A 24,685-nucleotide genomic window follows, 5' to 3' on the forward strand; every position below is an offset into this window, starting at 1 on the left:
CTGATTGTTCCACTACTTGACGTTAATTGTCGACTACGAAATAGCGTTTTGGTAAGACAACTGCACCTCTAGCACATCTTGCATCCGCGACTTAGAACGCGACTCGAGTCGCCATTCCCGCAGCTGTCAAATCTGTCGATTTCCGTAGCATAACTTGCACCCGCGACTGCAACAGCCGCGTAGAGAACTCAAAGTCGCGGCGCGACTCGTCAGTGTTACCCGGCGAAATCAAAGTCTAAACAAATCGATATTTGCAAGTGGCAACACTGAATCGGAAACCAGGGATGCGCTAAATCATTCGTTCTTTGGTGGTAAAAAATCTAGTTTTTTGTCGATGGTTAAGTTTTTCCTGTCAAAGTCAAGGAACTTCAAATTTTGTCAACATTTAATTATGGGAAAAAATATGAAAAAAATGTAAGTAATAGAGCCTTATATACTTAATATTGATAATATTCCTTAAAATATATATTGTTTAAAAATTTCTGTTTAATAAACCTTTAAATAATATATTTTTGTAAGTAACTATAATTAATGGAATTGCTATTATTGGTTTTGTTCTCATATTCCTGTTGTAAATAGTGTTTTTTTTTTCAGAATAAGTTCAGCATTATCCTAGACACGATTGATATCCCAGCACCCAAAGGAAAATATTGTTAACAGGAACGTGCCAACGGGACCCGAAGTGGAGAGTCAGGAAAAGAAACACACGAGGCAAGCTTGTAGGTTTCAAACGCGGAGCTGTCCCCTTTTCCAAATTAACTAAGATGTGAGAAGCGCTTTAGCTTTAAGAACACCACCGAGGAAGTGAACTATTAATAACAACCCTAATAGTTATTATGGCGTACCTACCTATCTAAGCTGCCGCAGTAACTCTCAAATAAGTTTCATATAATTTTTCTTGTGCCAATAATGGCATGTGTGTGTAATACTGTGTAACTGTTATGATTTGACAAATTGATATGAAAAGCTTATTTCATAGTCCTCGATGAAGTCATGACCATATTGTATTATTTTGTTTATGAACCAATTTTCTTTCCAGGGTGATATTTAATTGTCCTACGCCGCAGGACATTTAATTGTCGAAGAAAAAGGAAGAGAAAATACTTTTCAAGGGTAATAAAGAAGATTCTTACAATTTCTCTATTGTGGTTCTAGATGTTAATATATATTAGGTTTAATAATAAGAAGTCGAATATTGCAAGAATATATAAGGCAAAGCAATATACTATTAATTTAAATATTGTTTTTTTTTTCTCCTGTATTTTTACCTGAAAAGAAACAAAAATAAAGTAGGTTAGCTCCCGAAGGCCCACTTCATACCTAATGCTGATAGCAACGTATCATAGCATGATCGTATCAGGCCCTGTCAAACATGAAGTGAAACATCTAGAACACGGGTAGATCTAGAGGAGTTTCAATATGGTAGACCATATGATAACCGACAAAACCGTACCTATGCTACGCAGACTATGACATGAGCGTAACGACTCCTTCAAAATATTGTTGGTCGGCTCGGTCCAGTCACGTCACGGTATGGTGTTGGCAGGGGATGGAATGATTTAGTGGGTGATGACTGATAATATTTCATACAAAGCATGATTTTGAGCCGGACATGATCCGGTTATAGCCACGTATTACATCATTCTGTTACAGTACGATCTGTACGAAGCAGCGGGCACAGGCCACATGTAGGTATGTCTTGTTGAAGTCGAGGAAGGTTCCAAACGGTACCGAAATAGTAAAAGATTGTTGAAATTAGACATCTAACCGTGATTATAAATATTACTACTAAGTGGATAGTTTGTTTTGAATGTTCCATACTTCCTGATCCCTTGTGGAAATAAGTAATTATACAAATTATATTATTACATAATATATGAAACTTGTTTTTAAGTTATAATTATCATGAGTTTAGTTAAAAAAGTACAAGCAAACCACCCGCGAGAGCGAGTCGCGTTATAAAGTCGCATAGACTTCGACTCGCGGATTGACATAAAGACGAGAGAATATTTTGTCTCAAAATAGGCAGTTGTGCTACGGATTTTAGTTCAAAGTCGCGATCGTTGTCATTTTCTGACAGTGACACCTGATCGCGAGTTTGTCGCGGCTCTCGCGCGTGAGTTGTGCTGCCAACACGCGACAAGCTGCCAAGTCGCGCGGATCTGTCACTTCTCGCGCCTGTCGCGGCCAGTTGTGCTAGAGGTGCTGATGTATGCTCCATGAATCAGTTTTCTTCGTAGCTCCTACCACTCTTTCTTTACCTACTTATATTACTCTAGTTTCTAGTGACTAAAAAAATTTTTGAATACGAACGAATACGAATTTTTGATACGTGTGTTGCTTGACAAAAGAGGCATGTTCAGATATTTTTAAACGTATCGGACGCGCTCCGATATAACTGAAAGCGATTTTAAAAATTCTTCAATATAGTGGAATAATCACATAAATCAAATAATTATCCGTATGACATTATAAGCACTTGAAATATATTTTTTACTAGCAATAGAGGAAAAAATCCAAATGTATCAATTTTCAATAATTAATTAGGTATCCATTTTAGTGAGATTTGGTAACTAATCTAGTCATTTACACTGTAAATTGTATTGTAATATAATACCTAATATTAATAATTAAAATTTATATTAAATGTTTTGTTTAGCAAACATATTAAATTACTAAAATATAGAATGTGATCTGTAACTAATGACTAATGATAGACAATTAAATTTGGAACATACGCTGATATATTTTGGAACAATGATGTTTTATTCTAATCTTCGTGCTTATAAAATAAAATAGATATGATTGATATTCAAATGGGTAGATAGTTGGAGGGTTGAATGGAGATTAAGTAAAAGGAAACATTACCGAAAATGTGTTATATTCTTTGTATCCAAGTTTAGAGAGCAAGTAAATCTATAACATAAATTAATATATTGCTAAATTATTTAAAATGCCATACTTACAGAGTCTTTCCTCTTAGGGCTCCCCCACATCTGGCGTCTTTCGAGCGTCGGCGTCTACAATTCTATGGCCGACGTCGACGCAACGTCGACGCAGCGTCGACGCAACTGCGCAGCGACGTCATTTTCCATAGCGCTGGACCGACGCCGACAGACGCCGACGCTCGAAAGACGCCAGATGTGGGGGGGCCCTTAGGGATAGGGGGGTCTAAGGGGTCTCGACGCACTGTCAGTTCAGAGGGCACTTGTAAATTCGTACGTTAGTGTAACAGGGAGACAACACCCTCAGTTCACACGGGGGCCCATTTCTCGATCGGTATTAGTCTAATATTATTAGTGTGTTGCCATGGCAACCCATACGATTTGACAGTTCGTGAACTAATAATATTAGTCTAATATCGTTCGAGAAATGGGCCCCTGAATTGTTAATGCGGCCAATAACGTCGTACGAAAAATTCCATTGCTTTTAGTTTCAGCAAATAAATGTTTTAGAAAAAAAACGCCTGCGAGACCACTGGTGGGGAATAGATGGAAATAGTTTAAAAACTCTATCATACACTTTCGTAACCATTTCGTAACACCTTTTGTTACTATTAGGATCCTAGGAATATCACATGACTAACGTGTGTTCTAATATTTTTATTACGACGATTGTTGTGACGTGTGTGTGTTATTTGACGACCGGTCTGGCCTAGTGGGTAGTGACCCTGCCTATGAAGCCGATGGTCCCGGGTTCGAATCCTGGTAAGGGCATTTATTTGTATGATGATACAGATATTTGTTCCTGAGTCATAGTTGTTTTCTATGTATTTAAGTATTTATATATTATATATTTCGTTGTCTGAGTACCCACAACACAAGCCTTCTTGAGCTTACCGTGGGGCTTAGTCAATTTGTGTTAAAAAAAAGTCGTATAATATTTATTATAATTTATTATTTACATATTTATTTTTTAAATCTTCAATATTCATAGAACGTGTATTCATCGTTATTAATGTTATTATTGGTTTTAAACAATATTGCCGAGAATGGTTTTCTTGTGTGTGGAGGTTTGGTGGTGGTACTGATGGTTTGCGGGGTGGGGGTTTTAGTAGCGAGATCCACTGAACGCGAATAATGATCCATAAAATTCCTCACAGGATCCCATGGATAATCAGAATGCCCTAAGATACACCCTCCATCGCAATTGCAGCCGAAGATATTGCATGGGCCCTTCCCACAGTAAACGCCGACCGTCGGCTTGCCGTCGTTGCATACTCTGACCTTGCACGGACCAGGCCGGACGCGGACCGGCTTGCCATTGGTGAATTCCGTGTGTCTGTAAGCGAATGGTACGGTGGTATCGCACTTGCCGAATTCATCTATTTTTGGTACGAATGAAACGGTGAAAGTGCCGCAGCATTCGCTCTTCACTTTTATGAATATGAAGTTAAGTAAGGAAAAATATATGAAAATAATCTTCATTTTTTTATAGCCAACTGATCAGAAGATACCTATTTAAATGATTGTATTGCGAATGTTGTCTCGGCGGGCTTATATTATATAGCCACGTGCCGTAAATAATAAAACAACATTTATTTTATTCTCACAATGCCTATTTGTTCACTAGAATCGGCTTGTGTACGTAAGTATTATATTATTATAAGTAATTTAAAACAATTCCTTTATGATAATAATATGTTTTTACTAAGAATCGCTGTTGGCGATAAGCATTATATCACTTTCAACCCGGACGTGTCGAAGGTTCGAACTCCCAAGATTCTTCGAACTCATTTACGGAATATTAATTTGATATTTGATGAAAAACAACGTAACGAGGAAACCGGACTAATCGCAATAAAGGATGACTCACGCTAGACCGGACCGGGGCCGGGCCGGAGCTTCCAGCGCTTCGTTTTCTATGGAAAGCACCACGTGATCACCGATCAGCCGTCATAGAAAATGACATGTCCAACGCCGCGGATCCCCCGGCATGCCGCCGCCTAATATGTAACTATCAAAAGTGACTAGTGTGCACCAGTTATCCCCCGTCGTCCCAGCGCTATCCCGGCGCACTCAGGAGGCCTCAGCGCATGCCGGGGGATCCGCGGCATGCCGCCGCCTACCGACGCGTGTACTCTATTAAAAGGGATTAAAGACTAGTGTTAGAGTTCTTCCCTGTCGTCCCGGCGCACTCGGGAGGCTTCAGGGCATGCTGGCGGATGTCGGCGCCTACCGCCGCGGTATCCTAACGCGCTCCTCGATGCCGCGGAGTAACAATCCTCCGTGATGGCCGGTCTCAGAGCATTCAAATCTATACCTGAATGTAATTAAAATAGAAGAGATAACTATATTCATTGATAACTTTAAAGTGATTTGCGCTTGCGCTCCGCCGGTTTTCGCGCAGGCCTTAAGCCATCAAGTCAGTGTTAACTATATACATAACGACATTTATTTTGTGAGCTTCTAAGAAGTTATCGTAATTTTACATTTTGTTTGACGAGATATAATTATAGGCTATTCTATACTTACAGCGTTAATTTTCAACGTCGTCACACTCTTGGCAACCGTTCATTCCAATTAAAACTATCGTTCACGGGTAAACCCGGATAAACAACAGATAAGATGAGTTTAATAACAATAATATGATAAACAACGAGATGAATCATTTAAATAAAGAGCGCTTTTCTCGCACGGATCACTCTTGCACGGCTAGTGCCGCGCGTGAGGTCACAGTCATCTTGTCCGTATTTTAAATAATTTTTTTCGGGTAAATTTATTTAAAGCCCCAGGGTCGCTAGTCTCTAATCAGTTTCTGGACACTCTTATGTAGAGCTTTTCCCGTTACCTTAAGAGCCCATCAACGTGCACAATAGCGCCACTGCTATATAGTAGTGATTAATAAGTATTTAAATTTAACGAGAGATATTTAAAAAATGCGTCCAAAGTTAAAACGGCCGTTTTTGTTTTGAATTAATAGATCGACGAATCCAGCAACATAATGACTAGTTTGATGTATCCAAAATGTACTTTAAGTGTACAAAATACAGTGTAGTGGCCCTCTTTTTTAAATATCTTTCTCAATTTTAAATAATCACGATTATTTAGCAGTGGCGCTAGTGTGCAGTTGATGGGCTCTTAAAACCCGAGATCCAATTCCAAATTGGCGCAGGCACTGTGCGCTGTGCGTCCGTGTGAATTTTCAGACGGAACATGAACAAGTTGAAGATGCGTACAAAAACATGCGCGTGCGTCGTGATTAGCGTGCTGCTTGCACTGTGTGTAACTGCAAATGGTGCGCCACCGGACCTTGAGAAACGGGTAAGTCTTTAATCCTTACTTAATATGCTGTTACCTCTTCACGCTTAAATCGTTGAACGGATTTAGTTTAAATTTGGCATAGAGATAGTTAGAGGAGAGGTAGTTTTTATGTCGGGAGTCATCCCTAAACAGGGAAAAGGAGGCAGAGGGAGGGGGTGGACAGTGGAAATGAGAAAATTTATGAATTGCCTAGGTACATGCTTAGTACATCATGCTCAAAATTATTGCCATTAGATTGTATCCAGGCGCTGTACTTTCTAACTACGGTACCATTTGGTGGACTTATGCCTTTTGTAATAACTTAATAAGGTCCAGTCCACCGATGTACAGTTAGGAGTGTTGCTGTTTCTACTAATTCTACGCAAGCAAAGTCGCTGGCAAAATCTAGTAATAATATTAGAAAGCTCGCTCACCGAGGGTCCCGTACAAATTTTACATTTTATTTAGAAATGTCGCTGATCTAATATTTATGACAAATTGCATTTGATGTTATTGACCATAACTAGTGTAGAATAATAAACAAATATAAGTATTGAAAAGTTATACTGCTCCGAAATATTTGAATAACTCGCCGGCTATGATATATATCTGATGGCAACTGTACAGTCAGCAGCAGAAGTTGCTAAGCGAGCCAGGTGCTCAAAATTATCTTGACGCGACTTTATTGTTAAGAGAATAAGAGCGTTTCAAGGTTATTTTGAACATCTCGCCCGCTTAGCAACTTCTGCTGCTGACTCAAGTATCTACATAAAACTAATTAATCGTCTGACGATTACAGAGTCATAAACATAGCATTTTTGTTTCTACCCATATCTTACGAAAATCTCGTACAGTCGCCATTAGATGTATCGGAGCTCAAATATATCTGAACACGCACTCTAACGCCTACGCCGTGGCAATAGAGACGTGTTCAGATATGTGAGTGCCTTGGCTAGGTATATGGCGACTTGGCGAAAGTACCAAGTCCATTTTTTAGCGCGTCTTCTATTTTCAGGCTGAGAACCTAACGTCCCCACTAGAAGTTCCAATGCCCTGCAACTCTTGCACGCCAGCCGTGCGCGTCACCACGCCAGCTGACAAGTTCGCTCGACCATCCGTCCTCCTGTCTCCATCAAAGCAAGTCAAGCAAGTGACAAGCGTGCCAGACCACGTGTGTCAACGGCGGCCGCTGACCGTCAAATTTGCAGACCTAGGATGGAGCGACTACGTACTTGCTCCATACGATTACGATGCCGGCGTTTGCTCCGGCGATTGTCTGCCTCCGAACCTCCCTAACGCGACCGGCCACGCCCTCATACAAGCACTCTTGAATAGACTGGAGGATGCTGTCGGTGTGCCGAAGCCGTGCTGCGTGCCGACCGAGCTAGAGCCTGTCATTTTGATATATATCTCCGACGAAAACAATGTCGTGCTTAAAAGTTATCCTAACATGAAAGTTAAGAGTTGCGGTTGCCGATAAACTACATATATCTTTTGTTACCTACTAAGATACCTATATTTAATTTTGTGTACCTAATATATAAAAGTAGGTAAGTACGTTTTAGCTTGAACGTTTGCTATTATCTAATTAGTAATTACCTACACCGTTTACCGGGAAAGTATTATATACCTACCTACGCGGTTTTATCGGAATGTTGAATCAATAAAAGCAATATTTTAATAGTAGATACCTAGGTAGGTAAAGTGTGCTAAAATGTTTATGAATGAATATATAATGAACTATATACAATAAAGTCTTCGATCAATCAATTTTATTAATAATCTCGGGTTGCACAATCTCCAGTAAATAAACAATAATAAGGTAAGTACCCCTATTAACGAGGGGGTTAAGCAAGTTTCCCAAAAAGAGCCAAAAATTAAGCATAAACCGGCGGTGTATGGACCAAGACATATTTTTTAATGTTAGTTTGTTAATTAAAGTTTATATTATTTTAATTTCTGGCCTCGTTTTAGAAAATTATAAAGGAAAAAATAATTATCAAAACCAAAATGTCGAAATCGCCTATTACCGAGGTAATGGACCACTGTTACCCAAATACCGCGGATGTGGGTTCCTTTTTACGAGGGTAGATAACTCGTTGCATTTTTAGTTCCATAATTATGATAAATATTATTTATTTGACAATAATGGATAAAATATAGTATATTCAATACCTACGCTTTTCATATTATAAGACTTATTTAATTATTGAATTTATATTAGAAATAGTTGGATCCTTTAACGCTAAAACATCGTGGTACCCTTTACGAGCAAGTGTGATGCTGTCGAAATTCTGGTTTAATTTATTACCTATCTACGTTAAATAAATAGGTACTTTATTATTTCAACCGGACGTGGAGGGCAAATTGCGCCAAAACGTTCAAGCTATCACAATTATATTCTACACAATACATATACAAGATCTGTGTAATGTAATGTTGTATGTTTGTGTTGTGTGTCTATTTTATATATAGGTAACATAAAATATATTTTTCTACTCCAACACTTCTATTTGTCGATTAAATTGACTGCCAGTGATATCTAAACCAGCTACATTTGAAGCGCGGTGCGTAGGGGGCCGTATCCTTTGTCTATATGATCAGAAATATCACAATAGCCAAGAGTTGTATTAAAAAAAATCTATTTTCTAGGCAAAGATCTAAAAACCAATATTTACTTTGACTTTATATATCATTTTAAGTTTGCTGACTTATAAAAAATTTTGTGTGCAACGGTACAACATTAGGTCTGAAAATCCTTGGCCTGTCTTCGGCCCTTGAATTTTAAGAACCTTTATATATATATATATAATTATATATATATATATATATATATATATATATATATATATATATATATGTACCTGGTATACAAAAGAGTATCAAAAGTATTAGGTATTTTAAGAACCTATTAATTTCGAAGCTATGAAAGTTTTGGTTGGGTCTGTATTAGGTTCTCATACAGCTTATTACCGAGTGATGTCTTTTCTGACCATCGTTAAACGGTTCAATTCAAATAATTTTAAAACTCATTTACGACTAATCAAAATAAATAGTTATCTTGTATTTTTTTAATACGATCAATATGGATGATTCCAAATATTACAAAACAATGGTTAAAATAAACTTTATAACCATACTTCTGTTTTTATATCAATACTTGAACGAGTTTCTCACATAAGGGTTTCTAAGAAAACGTTTGAGAAGGTGTCTAAAATTGTAATCAAAATTAAGAGTTTTTGCATAGATTTCATACCACGTTAATAGCTCTTTAGTTTTATAGGTGGTTAAATAATTCAATAACATCAAAAGTCAAGAAAATGTGCATTTATATATGAATATAAGATCGCTCGAATCTAAAATACCGTTTCCGTTATTACCGAGGTATACCTCGAAATTAGGTGTCACACAAAGAAAATGGAACCTAACACCGAGGTTTTTAATTTCCTATTTTTTTCCCTATTGGCGAGCAAATATCGCAAATAAAGTATTTGGGAATTATAAAAATAATAACTAAGAATCAATCTCAAGTCTTAGTCTTTCCATAATATTTACCATTATTATGCTAATCACTAAATAGAATACGCGTTTACTTACTTGAGGTGTTGCGTGTTAGTATGGAGCAACCAAATCTTGCGCTCTTGATACGCTAGTTTACGTTTTTAGATTTGTTTGTGTGATGTTTTCGTAGTAATGTTATACTTATTCGACAGTCAAAAGACAAGGCTTTATTTCTGTTTTCTTAGATTCAAAGAAAGTTAATGAGCTTTCTTATTAAATGCTATTTTGTACATACCGCGGTAATTAATGCCAATTTTAATGGGGTCGTTAATAGGGGTACTTACCTTAATACTTAAATGTACTAACACCTCCAAGCGCTCCCCTTCTCGAGACGCTTTTACGCTTGCTTTAAGTGAATAAAAAAAATCTTGTTTGAAACATTTATTAAACTGGTATCCTATTCTGCTGCGCCCAGCGCGCTATAGGGCGCAGGATGTGGTCGGCGCGCGGCGCGCGGGTGGCGCGCAGCAGCTGCAGCGCGTCGCGCAGCTCGGCGGCGGCGCCCGCGCGGCCCGCGGCGGCGGCCTGCGCGCAGCCGCACACCGCGCCGCGCAGCCCCTCCCACATCTCGGGGCCGCCGTCCAGTCTGAAGTCATTTCAACGTTCAACACTTTAAATTCTCGCGCTTTTTACAGTCAGCAGCGGAAGTTCCTAAGCGGGCCAGGTGTTCATAATGAGCGTGTCAAGGTAATTTTGAACATCTCACCCGCTTAGGAACTTCTGCTACTGACTATACACAATCATTGTCTAGTGAAGTTGCTGGTGATGATGCAACCCAGCTGAAATGTGGGACGAGGTAAAAATAATGGAACTATATCGCGTTCCACGAACCCTTCTAATTATTAAAATCAATAGACAAATAGATCCTGAGGCCGATTCTGAATTAAACAATTGTTATTGATGTCATTGAATGAGACGACTCTGTCAGCCCGAGTCTTGTCAAAACAAGATGAGAATCTTAACAAATTGTAAGACCAGAATCGTTTTTAGGGTTCCGTACCCAAAGGGTAAAACGGGACCCTATTACTAAGACTTCGCTGTCCGTCCGTCCGTCCGTCCGTCTGTCACCAGGCTGTATCTCACGAACCGTGATAGCTAGACAGTTGAAATTTTCACAGATGATGTATTTCTGTTGCCGCTATAACAACAAATACTAAAAACAGAATAAAATAAAGATTTAAATGGGGCTCCCATACAACAAAACGTGATTTTTGACCAAAGTTAAGCAACGTCGGGAGGGGTCAGTACTTGGATGGGTGACCGTTTTTTATTTTGCTTTTTTTTTTTTGCATTATGGTACGGAACCATTCGTGCGCGAGTCCGACTCGCACTTACCCGGTTATTCCTAACCTTTGTCCCTAAGACCTCTATCACGTCCGAATTTAGTTTGGGTACAGACACGCTTGGTTTGGTGGGACCACCATTAGTGATGGGAAACATTAATGCTGCGTTATCGTTATGAGTTGGTTGATTTAGTAGTTACGTAAAAACCGGGCAAGTGCGAGTCGGACTCGCCCACCACCACAGGGTTCCGTACTTTTTAGTATTTGTTGTTATAGCGGCAACAGAAATACATCACCTGTGAAAATTTCACGGTTCGTGAGATACAGCCTGGTGACAGACGGACGGACGGACATCAGACAGCGGAGTCTTAGTAATAGGGTCCCGTTTCACCCTTAGGGTACGAAACCCTAAAATTCGAGTTAATAAATGGAGAAAGAGCGAAGCGAAGTTATTATAAGTGTATGATTGGATGTACTTGTCAAGCATGTGGAAGGCCTTGGCAGCGACCAGGAACTGCCCCATCCTGTAGCTGTCATTGGCCACAAGCTGAAGCAGGGCGAAGCTGTCCGGAGTGCCCGCCGCCTGTTACACGGACGCATGGATGAATATCAGGCGGCTTAGCACGGTCGCGTTTTTATCCCTTGTCACCATGCCTGTCACGTTCTAACAAGTATGTAAGTGCGAAAGGGACGCGCATAGTGATAGTCGATAAAAATGGAACCGTGCTGAGCCCGCAGATTTACATAGCTAATGTCTGAGGGGCTACCGCCAAAACCGAAATTCGCAAATTGCGGGGACTTTCTCTTTTACTCCAATGAAGGCGTAATTAGAGTGACAGAGAAAAATGCCCGCAATTTGCGAACTTCGATTTTCGCGGTTATAGCCCTGTTTTAGAGAGTTGTTCGATCAGCGGCGAGAAAGTGCGATGACAGAATTGTTTATACCCTAAGCGCCTCTTGTACCATCCCACTAACCCGGGATTAAGCGGTTAAACTGTTAATCCAGTGTCAAATTGTACTGGTAACCATGGTAACTCCAGGTTTATTCGGTTAACCCTGGGTGAGTGGGATGGTACAAGTGGCGCTAAGTGTTTCTAGATAAGACTATAGTACCCCCTTACCCCGATTATACGGATATCTGCTCGCATGCATAAAAACTCGCCCAATCAATAGATAACCGTAACCGCTGACAGCCGCCTAAAAGGTTCAATGTGACTATCACGTCTCTTTTCTCGTGACACGAGCCTTTGTGTGTTAATATCCGCCTAAGACCCAGCCATACAAATCCAAAATCCAAAACTTGCCACTGAAATTTAAACCTATATATAGTAGGAAATAGTGTTGATCTTGCGTTGTTGGAAAATTGAACAAAAAACAAAGGAAAAGCGACTTTGTTCCAATTGAATAGGATTTAAATTTCATCGAACTGAAAAGGTACTATAGATAGGACCTTGGACCTTAGGAGGTTATGTGACCTTAGCACAGATGTCCCAGGCGAGATGAGCGTCCTTGTTCATGATGTGGCAGCGACACAGGCACGCCAGGTAGGTGAAGGAGCTCCGCATGGCGTCGTCCTGGATGGCTAGGAGGCACTCCTCCGCCTCCCGGTACAATCCCGTCGCCACTTTAGCCTATTAACAAATGATCCATTTCTCTAATAATGTAACACAAATTATCAGAAGCACCAGACAAAGACATATGTAACTTCGTATAAGATGACTAAGAAATAAACGTGCCTCGGAAATCAAGAAAAAGTCATTCTCGGATAGATGGCGCACACACCTTTGGCCTATGCTCGGCTAGATGGCGTGACGACACCGTTTCATATTTAACAATTTTAACATAGATATCAAAGAATGAACATGGATCAGAATAATATAAAAATAATAAAATTATTTATCCATTTATATACACTATTTTGATAATTTTATACGTGTTTATTTTGAGTTTTAGTCGTGTGTCGATATATAGATGGCAGTAAATTTACAGTGACTACAAAATTTACTATGACAGGACCCCTCTATACTATCTATTCTCTTTGCACCAGAGGACACAGTTGATAAAGATACCTAGTTTATTATTCAAGTAGGCATTACTACAATGTGCTTATGAACGTCAAATAAAGCTACACCGGCTCCAACCCTACCCTACACCTCTGCCTCGAGAAGATTTAAATCCCCCCTCAATTGGAGGAGGGTATCCCAATATGGGACCGGATAGGGTTGCATCGCTTACAACTTATGGACTTTGCCTGGGGATGCTTCTTCCAATATCCCACCTGGTTTGGACATTGAGTACCTAGTTTTGGAGCTTCCACATGATAAATTCCTGCTGGTTCGCCACCTTGTCTGAAATAACAGAGCTCCTGTTCACATAAAATTCACATGCTCACTAGGTTCGAAGAATGGCCTTTTTTCCGGGCACAAACGAGAACACCAATAAACTAACCTGAGCATAGTTAAAGTTGAAGGTATCATCATTGACGAAGAAGCTCTTGATGGAGTTGAGGTAGACCAGCACCTCCTCGAAGTGCGCCGCGAGGAAGTAGGAGGAGGCCATGCACTGCCGGCCGGGGATGGTGTCGCACTCCGACGCCGAGCTGCCCACCAGGTGGTAGCTCTGCTGGGCCAGCTTCATCTGCTCCTCCTGAATGGAACAAAAACGTTTTCATAACTTAGGGAGACTGAGCTCCACTCGACAATCAAATAGAATTGGCACAAGTCAACCAAATAACAAAAGCGTTTGGGTTGTACAAAAACGACCGCCATCTCTGACCGACAGAGGGGAGACCTCATACACACATTTCTGTTTTTGTACATAATACTGTATTATCTCTGTGTTATGTACTTGTTTTGTGGAATAAAGTGTTTACTACTACTACTACTACTACCTACTCATTTGGATCAGTGGTTTTTTTTTTCACTGAATAAGCAACGGAAAACATCAAATGATATTGCGTACATAGATATCGAAAATCTTATCTGCTGGCCTATTTAACAGTTGTGTTTCGATCGCTACGGAGCGTAAGCGATTGGCATGTTGGCTACGCGGCCTGGACGAGCCGGGATCATTCGGAGAGATTCATGTTGTCTTATTTAAACCAATTTTAATTACTTATATCGTTTGACATGATTTTGATGTATTCGCGTCACCGGGCGTGTACTCACATCCCCGGTGTCGTTGTAGAGGCGCACGGCCACGACGGCGCGCAGGATGTAGTGCAGCGGCGAGGTGGGCTGCAGGGGCTCCAGCAGGGCGCGCGCCTCCAGCGCGTCGCGGGCGCGGAGCCGGTAGCCGGCCAGGTTCAGCCGCGCCTCGGGGACCACGTCCACCAGCTCAGGCAACACCTGGAAATCAGTCATCGGCCGCTTGCTCTTATCCCGTTTACGGGTTATGGGGTGCCCTTGGTAACTAATCCTAAAGGCTCCAGTTATAAACTAGGAATCCTCTAGACCGAGTTTAGAGAAATTATTTCATACAACCGATGATGCCTAAAATGCGGGGGTGCGCGGGACGAGGTGAGCGAAGTCCCGTGCCATGATTGGTCCGTTCAAAGACACGGACGTCACACAATGGTATCGTCTTGGGTCGTCCCATTCGTTTTTCGTCAAGTTCTTAAATTAGTCCTATTCTGCTTTCGTCACTCATTCTATATTCGTCACAATCGTCGGTGGCTTTCAATGTAGAATAAGTGACGAAAGCAACAGGACTAATTTAAGAACTTGACGAAAAAGGCATGGGACCACTCAAGACGATACCCACACAATCACATTTTCGACACGAACATGGAGTAATATTACCGTATGCGTGGCAGAGGGGGTAGCGCGACTATGCTCAGTCTAGAGGATGTTTTGTCTGTGGCTCCAGTACACAGTGGTCAAGGATGGTCCATGCCAAGCCATGCTTTGCAATGCGCAACTTTAGGCCTATATCACGTAGATGTTCAGGCGCGGCATGGACCATCCTTCACCACTGTGTACTGGGGCCTTAAGAATTGGTGTAGACACTAGTTTTTACGAAAGCAATTGTCTCTGACCTAACCTAGAAGGTATAAACTAGGCCTTATTGAGATTAGTCCGGTTTCCTCACAGTGTTTAAATTAATTCCTTCACTGAAGAGCGACCGGTAAATACACTTTTGAACGCCAGTGAGTAGTGATTAAATTCAGACAACTCTTGGTACAAGCCAGGGTTTGAACAGTCGTCCTGATGATTGAAAGCCGCACGCCCTAACCGCTTGTCTACCAACGCTTCTATCTATTTTAGTGATTTGTCATTAATTAGGTAAGAAGGGTTTGGATTGAGTCGAATTCTGAAAGTGACATCTTCAGTTTCAGTGACTCGTACTTATATAAGTATTTATATATGTGTCTCTTACGTAAACGGACACATCACACACACAGGAAGAAAAACATCGTGAGGAAACCGGACTCATCCCAATAAGGCCTAGTTTACCCTCTGGCTTGGAAGGTCAGATGGCAGTCGCTTCCGTATAAACTAGTGCCTACGTCAATTCACGGGATTAGTTGCAAAGCGGACCCCAGGCTCCCATGAGAAGAAGATGTCGTGTCTCTTACGTAAAAAAGGAATCGTACTTATACACGGTGTAACATGAGTAAACCGAATAATTTTAACAGCGTATTCCTGATCATATTTAGAGACAAAAATGTCCTATAAACTTTTTTTTTAAAACGCCTAATAGTTTCAGAGATAATATTAATTTAAAAATAAACAAGTTTCTGTTGTTACATGATGTAAAAGGCTTTTTTGATGGTAATGTTGCTGCTATAGGACGTAGTCTAAATATCCTTATTGATAGATGTAAAAAAGTGACAAGTAACACTTTGCAAAAAGAAGGTTTTACGAAAAAAAAATGTAAAATTCAATTTTAAGTAACAAGTTTACCGATAACATTTATTTTTTATGTACAAATACATCAAAAAATTGAAAAAACAAAACAAAAAAAAATTTTTTTTTTTGGCGAAATTTACTTAAACTCATATTACATTTTTTCATTCTTTTGACCTCAGAAATGCGTGAGTTAAATTATTCGGTTTCCTCATGTTACACCTTGTATACTTATATGTCTCTTCCGTAAAAAAGGAACCATACCTTCAGCGCTCCCTCTCCATTCCGGAACACGACGAGGTTGTGCTTGACGAGGTCCTGTCCGAACGTATGCTGCTCCGACGCGATCTGCTTCAGCTCGTTCTCGGCCGCCTTCCCATTGTACAGCCTGTTCGATAAACAGTTGAAAAATGGGTAAGGACAGCGCTTTATTGCAGGCCTACAGCGAAATTTCGATTTATGCGGTGCAGCGTAGGTACGTACCGCGGAAATCGTAATCGTGCCTGTCAAATCACAGTCAAACACTTTTGATTTTTCTTAGCGCTGAGTGCATGATTTCTGATGTTAGACATGCGCTATGATTACGGGTCAGTGACTCATACAGGGACTTATACAGGGATACAAATGTACCTATAGTGCATAATTATTTTCCATCGTATTTTTTACGGAAACGTATGAACACGTCTTGCTATTTCAGTCAGTCTCGGTACAAAAAGTACCGAGATTGACAAAGTTGACGAGGTTTTTTCAGACTAAGTTTCCGAGAAAATACGATGGAAAACAATTATGCGCTACATCTTTATTACCTTTTTAATACTTCACTTTCAAACAAACTTTTGGAAGGAAATCATTGACATAGATATCTAGGGACTGGCTTTACGGACAATAATAATGAGATATGACAGGGGCCAGTACAGCGGTGTGAAACCGCTACAACGCGATTGGTTGATGAATTCGCGTCACGCGCGCGATTGGTTGACGAGTTTGCATTACGCGCGCTATTGGTCGCAACTAGTTGCTTTAGACTGCACGATTGGCTGGAATTCGTGAGTAACACCGCAGAACTAGTACCATTTTTAGTGCCCGTAAGGCCCATCCTTAGATATTGTACGTCAATGAAGGAAATCATATTGAATCATCCTGCCGGCGTATTATGGATAGGTTTATCCATCTTTATCCACGTGATAAAATAACTGTCACATTTTAACACCGTGGGATAGAAAGTGACGGACACCGTTGTATCACGCTGTCAAGTAGACAAGAACGACCATCATATCCGTGCTGGTCAAAATTGGTCCATCACCTGAAGAGATTGCAGGCCTTCAGGTTGCCAGCGACGGTGGAGGTGGGGTGCTGCGCCAGATACACCCCCAGCACCTCCTGGGACACGTCGTAGTAGTCCAGCTTGTAGTAGCACAGGGCCACGTACACATTCAGGGCCATGTATGCCCTAGAAGAACAACGCAATCGGTTAAATATATCAGGGGGATTGCTTGACATTTTTATGTGACGAATTATGGTGGTTAGACCCCCCACAAGGTGGACTGATGACCTGGTGAAGGTCGCGGGAGTCCGCTGCATGCGGGTGGTGCAATACCGGTCATTGTGGCACTCTTTGGGGGAGGCCTATGTCCAGCAGTGGACGTCCTCTGGCTGATATGATGATGATGATGATGATGCAACCGCCGTTTATGTCAAAAACTACGGAAGATTTTAACTTATACATCGAATATTACTTTCTGGTTGCTCTAAACTACCCTACTACTGAATAATGTACCTAATAGTTATGATTATGTTATGACTCTACTAAATTTATCTTTAAATCTAAATATTTATATGTGCCTACGGATACCTAAGTATTTCAATATTAGGGTCAAACATAGTTATTTTAGAAAAATGTCCCTGTTGTCGAAAAAAGTTCACGTCCAGGATACAAATATAACATTTTTTTGGGTCTCAATTACTGAAAAATGCATTCCGCTTGTTTACTTACAGGTGTAGTGGAAATACTTTATTTAGATGTGTTTGACCCATCTACAGTGTTGTATAGATACTTGAAGATATAGATATAGATAGATGTTTATCTAGGTATGTAAGCTTAAGTTACCCTGATTCATACGGCAATAGTTTAATCCAATCCGTTTCGTCATCGTCTTGGTATTTATAATATCTGTAAATGTTATAATCATTAATAGCCCGCAGCCGAGACACTGGGCTACAAGATGAACGTTAGGTACCTTCATCTTCACTTGGAGAACTCAAAGACCTTTTAAAACTATTATTAATAATTGATAATAAGTCCTTCCCAAGTTCCACTCACAAAAACGTCATATAAGTAATGAACATCCTTTCTTCAAATCTGTAGATATATTTATATGCTTTAGCGCGAGACCCCAAGTCTATGCTATAAGAGATTGGATTATATAACTCAGATAGTCATTTATACCTATTTGCTTATGCAGGGCATGCACTGCAGACACATAATAATTAGGCACAAACAATGTCAATGCAATGCCCTCTACTACTATGATGTCATAAATTCATAATCTAACCTTCGTACTTTCAAATAACGATTAGTAGGTATCTGCACTTAAAATGAGTGTAAGGCAACAGTTTATACCATTTTGGCTACGGAAACCTAAAAAACCCCATGTGCTATCCGTAAATTAACATATAATTATAATACCATTACTGTTATAAACACTAGCAGCGATCGATTGGAAGTTACAACGATGTAAGATTTGACCCGTACAAACATAGTTACACAGTTACATTGCAAGTTTATAAAAAGCTTGTAAATCATCGTAAAGAAACCTTCAAACGCCTGTTAAGATAAGTCTAGCATATACACTCTCTCTATGTGTGTGTGTGTGTCTATGTCTGTGGTAGTGCATTAGCTATCGTTGAAACTATCGTTGAAAACCGATATATAGCTCAAACCCTCTTCTATAGTTTGTTCCCAGCACTGGCACGTATAAAGGTATCCAGATGGGACTGATTAAATCGGTAGATTCGATCAGAAATGAAATTGGCGTCAATCTCCAATTTTAGATTTATGGTGATATTAGAGCCCTCTAAATTGAAGAAATGCCCCAGAACGAAAATGGCCTCACAAATTGGTATTCTTGCATCCGCACCTCATTTTATCGGTAATATCGGTCATTATCAGCGGTTAAATTCGGCGAGCCAAATTGGTATTTGCCTCCGCACCTCCTGATTCGATCGGGCAATTGAATCAGATTGGCGTAAAATTGACTAATCTGGATTTGCGGAAGTGCCGCACTCTTAATATAGACGCTGTTTAGACCATCACCTTATTGATGTAACAGGCCAATGAATGAATGAAAAATGAATGGATACGCCTATAGAATGGTGCTGAAGATAGGACTCTGAACGAAAGCTATTATACCTCTTCTCCAGCAGAAGCTTCTTGTAAACATCGATGGCCTCCTGGTAGTGCGCGCGCAGGTAGTGCACAGAGGCTAAGCTGAGTTGGTCCTCGGGCACGTCGCGGAGCGCCGCGTGCGCACTCATCAGTGTCTCCTCGTCCCCGAGCTTGTGGGCCAGGTGGAACTGGAGACGGGTCTGAAGATTAAAGAGTTCTATAAATACGTGCAGGGTCGAAGCATTATGTTATTCACAGTCTTTACCATAAGGGCACACGGGGCCCGTGCCCAGGGCCCCCATCCTCAGGGGGCCCGAAGGACAGACAGTAACAGTATATTTGATTAGTTGATTACCCATATTAAATAGAAGATCATAGTAGTAAAAATTGCCTCCACTTTATTTCCGAATTACTTTCCGAAAGGGCCCCAAATTCTTATGTGCCCAGCATAGTTAAAGACGGCCCTGGTTATATAGGAACATGCGACATTGCTACATAATTCTTATTAGGTATGGGACGACTCTTTAATAAAGAACTGTCGAAATTTATCTCGTCACAATCATTGGAGAATGATGAGGTAAAAGAAATAGAATAGTTTATTTATTAGGTATACAAACAAAATGACAATCCCTTACAAGTATCCCTCTTTCCCCGTTGTTCTTACCCACCACCCATCCGACTTTAATCACAGTGTATTGATAAAATGTTAAATATACATTTAGTTCGTTTACCTTGAGTGCGCAATTCGGTGCTTCCTCCACAGCCTCTTGAGACTCCTTGTACATTCCTACGCAAAAAGAAGTGTTTATTTGCTTTTATTTCATACCGCACACGTTATTTCATAAAATCGTGTGGAGGTAAACTTGAATCGGAATCTTTTGGAATACCACAAGGAAACGTCTTAGGTCCAACACATTTTCTCTTGGATAAGATCTTTATAAAGATACGAGTATGTGTGCGATGAGAAGTGCGTTCATATTCACCATAGAGAAATATAGTAAGACAAGAGTGCTCACTCCATACATCAGTTTTGGTACCAAAAATATTAGTATTTTCATAGTCGACATCTAACATCGAGTAGCGGAATTATCAGTACCGCTACTCGATACTAGATGTCTCTCGAGTGGCGACCCACGAAAATTGTATTGAACAACAATTTACAACTAATATTAGAAGCAGAAGAAGTTGAAAATAGAGTTCCGGTTAATCCGTTCATAATATTGGCTGACAATTGTTGAGCATTAGATTTTTCGGTCGCCGCTACATCTGTTGGCAAGTACTGATAATTCCGCTACTCGATGATAGATGTCGACTATGAAAATACTAATATTTTTGGTATGGAGTGAGCACTCTTGTCTTACTATATTTCTCTGTGTATTCACCCAGTAGTAAAGGCACACTAACCCAGGTAGAAGTAGCAGACAGCGAGATCCATTCGTCCAGTATCAGCGATGAGCGGGTCGAGCGGAGTGCGCGCCAGTACGCGCTTGTACGCGTCGAGTGCATGCCGATACTCGCCGAGGTGGAAGTAACACCACGCAGCCCACACGTCAGGCCACACCTCCGTATTGCCTTCGTGCTTGAGGAACTGCAATTTGTTCGTTGAGTTATACTCTGTATTTTTAGGTATTTAAATAAAAGTAAACAATATCTACCCAGAAATTGAGGGTAGATGAAAACATTAGACGCTCAAATAATGTAGGTTAAAGTCAGGTCGTTCAGTGACTGATCCAGGCAGTTTTGTAATTGGTCGGTTAACCAATAAATTTTATAACTACCCGAAATGTACAAATTGTTTGTTTACTTTTATTTAAATACCTAAATACAGACTATAAGTACGAGTAGTAGGTATCTAAAACTAAAGTGTAGACGAAATTACATCAGGCTACACATGGGATTCTGTTAACTGACCATAGCAAATTACAACATACTGTAAGGCTTAAGATATTTTTTGCCGCAAAAAATGCTCGCGGGTTAGTAATGCCGAGGTTTCCTCGAGGGGGCACAAAGTACCTAAGCTGCGAAATTGCAGGAGAAATTACGAATGAATTAATTGATAAAGTCGCCATGCACTTCTACGGCTGATGGTACATAGTTCTTCAAAAAAGGTGTACCTACTGTAATGTATGCTTGTAACAGATCGCAACTACAGACTGTTTATGACCCAAGGCATTTGTTAAGTAATACAGAGGCTGTTGAAGAAGAATGCAACTGGGTAACTTTAGGGTTAGCCACTTAAGCCATATTGGATTTACCCACGGAAGAAAGAATGAGCGCGCCGCACCGGTAGATACCTAGATATTGATTTAAGGCACATGTGTAAGGCCCACTTGCACCATCCCACTAACCCAGGGTTAAGCGGTTAAACCGTAAATCCAGTGTCAAATTGTACTGTTAACCCCGGGTTTGTGGGATGGTGCAAGTGGGCCAAAGTAATTATTTACTATTATTATAATATAAACTCAGTGTCAGCAACAAATGGTTATATTACTAAACATGGCGTGTACATGGCGCAGTCGGTAGGATTTTTAAGGGTTGACATCGCGTATGTGATACCCCTGGGGTTTGGAGGAGCTACGCATGTATTCGGTGTGGCTTACCTCAAGCATCGTGAGAGCCCCAACATAGTCTTACCTCAAGCATCGCGAGAGCCCCAACATAGTCTTACCTCAAGCATCGTGAGAGCCCCAACATAGTCTTACCTCAAGCATCGTGAGAGCCCCAACATAGTCCCGCTTCGCGACGAAGTCCTCAAGCTGCGGCACATGCTTGACTGAGCTGCTACTGGCGCGGCTGTCAGTCGCAGGCTTCGATCTTGACAGGATCTGTTGGAATAGGGATGTTTCCTCTACTTAAAATAAATTATTTCACCCTGTGCACGAAATAAAGCACCAGATAATTATTAGAAAACCATAGACATCACTGATGTCACATCAGTTATTTTTAAGCACAATTTCTATTTTATAACTTCGATTGAAATTTAAAAAGTACGTGAGTTGACCGTGACGTCACTATATTCGTTTTCATATAAATTCCATATTAGCAAATCGTTTTGACAGTTCTAAAAAAGAAGCTGATTTGACTAGTAGGAAAGTAGCCTATTATTATAATTATTATAAACCTCTTACGTTTTTTTGAGGCTTTGTTGATAAATGTCTTTGAAATAAAATGGGGCATTATCTATGAAAAGGGACCTTATTGTCGATGGCGCTTACGCCATTATTAACGATGCTCCAATATAAATACAATGCCGCGCTACGCTGTGCGGCGTAAGCGCCATCGACAATAAGGTCCCTTTTCATAGATAATGCCCCAAATAAAAATCTAGATTTTTCTTATTCAATCTAATTCATTTACTGTAAGATCATATTTTAATCTACCTACATACTTAAAAAATAAGATGCTTATAAATGAATACATACAAATTCTCCTAGGTAGGTACCTAATCCCTACTAATATACTGTCATCTTCACTCTTAAGCCGCTGAAACGATTTAGACGAAATTAGGTATGAAGATAGAGTCCGGGGAAATCATCATTACCTAGAGTTAGACCAAGAAAACTCTGCAGCGATTTTGATAGCCCACGCAGTGTAGGTTACATATCAGAATACCGAAAATCGATTTACCTAATGTTGAATCACCTATGCTCGTTTCACCTATTTTTTTAAATACCTACTGATCAATTAACCTAAGCTCATAACGCCTAATGAACGAATTACCTATTGCACGTTTCACCTACAATTGGTTTACATAAGCTCAGAATACCTATGCTCGATTCACCTAAAGTTGAAACACCTAATACTCGAAATACCTAAAGCTAATATACCTAATACACGAAACACCTAATGTTGATATACCTAATGCACGAAATACCTAAACTCGGTATACCTAATGATCGAATTGCCTAAAGTTAACATACCTACTGCACGAATTACCTAAAGTCGGTATACCTAATGATCGAATTACCTAAAGTTAACATACCTAATGAACGAAATACCTAAATTCGATACACCTAATGCACGAAATACCTGAAGTCGATGCACTTAATGAACGAAATATGTACCTAAAATAAAAAATATAATTATTGTTTAGTAGAATATTACTAGGGCATACAACATTTAGTATACATTTTATAGCCAAATCATTCAATTGGCTAACTATTTTTTATTATAATATAAGGTCTAGTTATTTGCCAGAGTCGAGATAGGTGCGACGACGAGTAAAGCGAGGAGGAGCGTGTTAGGTTAACTGCGACCAAACAGTGCCAAAACCGACTTTTATTTCATCGTCATGATGTTAATTTACAAAAATTTAGTTTTTGATAAGATAACTAATTTTGTATCAGACTTACAAAATCATTCTACTACCTAAAAGTAGCGTTTCAAAAAGTGTATTTTTAAGTTGTTATCCGAACAAACAGTTTCTATTGTAATATTGGGAAATTATACGAATTATTGGGTGGAATTGCCACTTGATCATTCGGCAAAATGATATGAATTTTGTTCTAGGTATATAGACTTTAGGTATTCCGTGCATTAGGCATATCGACATTAGGTAATTCGTGCAGGAAGTATATCAACTTTAGGTATTTCGTGCGATAGGTTTAACAGTTTTAAGTATTTCGTCCATTAGGTAAATCAAGTTTAGGTACATCGTTCATTAGGTATATCAGCTTTAGGTGTATCGTCCATTAGGTATATCAGCTATAGGTGATTCGTGCATTAGGTATAATAGCTTTAGGTGAAACGTGCAATAGGTAAAACGTGCATTAGGTACATCGTGCATTAGGTGTTTCGTCCATTAGGTTATTTGAGCTTAGGTATTATAAACTTAGGTTAGTCAATGTTTAGGTAAAATGATCGATAGGTAATTTAAAAATAGGTGAATCAAGCATAGGTGATTCAACATTAGGTAAATCAGTTTTCGGTATTCTGATATGTAACCGCAGTGTAGGTGTTATTTTAAACGTCAAACTTCTATGCAATTATGAATGACGTATAAATAACACTTGCATTGCGTGGGCTATCAAAATTGCTGCAGACTTTTCTTGGTCTAACTCTACCTATATACTCTACGCAGGCAAGGTAAGCGGGCAGAAGCTAGTAAAAAAAGTGGGATCAAGTCAGGACCTTATATTTTGCTCAATTCCAATATTCAACTATCCACCGTAAAAAAAGTAGGTACCTTTAAATCAATTGAAGTATACTGTGTAGTTAGCAACTTAGTACGTATATATAATATGTATTAATTGGGTACCTACTAAAGATACATAGACTTACCATTTTTCACGATATTTCACTGTTTTACATGCGTTTCACCTCTAAACACCCGACAGACATTTGTTGACATAAAGTCGCCACCCGCGT

At 39.9% G+C, this 24,685-nt stretch overlaps 1 protein-coding gene across 3 annotated transcripts; it reads right to left on the reverse strand.

Moving 5' to 3' along the window:
- Positions 1 to 10,105: 10,105 nt before the first annotated feature.
- Positions 10,106 to 24,649, reverse strand: LOC134667585 (intraflagellar transport protein 56). 3 transcript variants are annotated; one of them, XM_063525018.1, is made up of 13 exons: positions 24,599 to 24,649; positions 22,021 to 22,143; positions 20,723 to 20,906; positions 20,050 to 20,105; positions 19,343 to 19,518; positions 18,041 to 18,103; positions 17,237 to 17,383; positions 16,198 to 16,321; positions 14,254 to 14,433; positions 13,535 to 13,732; positions 12,562 to 12,717; positions 11,563 to 11,669; positions 10,106 to 10,389 (listed from the first exon to the last, which is right to left on the reverse strand). In XM_063525018.1, the coding sequence occupies exons 1-13, from the start codon at positions 24,599 to 24,601 to the stop codon at positions 10,188 to 10,190; spliced, it is 1,719 nt and encodes a 572-aa protein (XP_063381088.1). In that variant the 5' UTR covers positions 24,602 to 24,649; the 3' UTR covers positions 10,106 to 10,187. The 3 variants fall into 3 exon arrangements, with proteins under 3 accessions (XP_063381088.1, XP_063381090.1, XP_063381089.1); XM_063525020.1 differs by lacking the exons at positions 22,021 to 22,143; positions 24,599 to 24,649 and adding an exon at positions 21,919 to 21,942 and having other exon boundaries at positions 10,107 to 10,389; XM_063525019.1 differs by lacking the exon at positions 18,041 to 18,103 and having other exon boundaries at positions 10,109 to 10,389.
- Between the last annotated feature and the right edge of the window lie 36 nt (positions 24,650 to 24,685).

This window comes from Cydia fagiglandana, chromosome 9 (assembly GCF_963556715.1).
Source record: "Cydia fagiglandana chromosome 9, ilCydFagi1.1, whole genome shotgun sequence".
NCBI classification, from domain to species: Eukaryota; Metazoa; Arthropoda; class Insecta; order Lepidoptera; family Tortricidae; genus Cydia; species Cydia fagiglandana.

Excerpts from the sequence above, each read along its gene's own strand:
- LOC134667585 (XM_063525018.1), bottom strand. Across the intron at positions 14,434-16,197 it reads ATGGAGAGGGAGCGCTGAAG|GTGTTGCCTGAGCTGGTGGA; the intron begins GTATGGTTCCTT and ends ACTGATTTCCAG. Across the intron at positions 10,390-11,562 it reads GCCTTCCACATGCTTGACAA|ACTGGACGGCGGCCCCGAGA; the intron begins GTACATCCAATC and ends AAATGACTTCAG.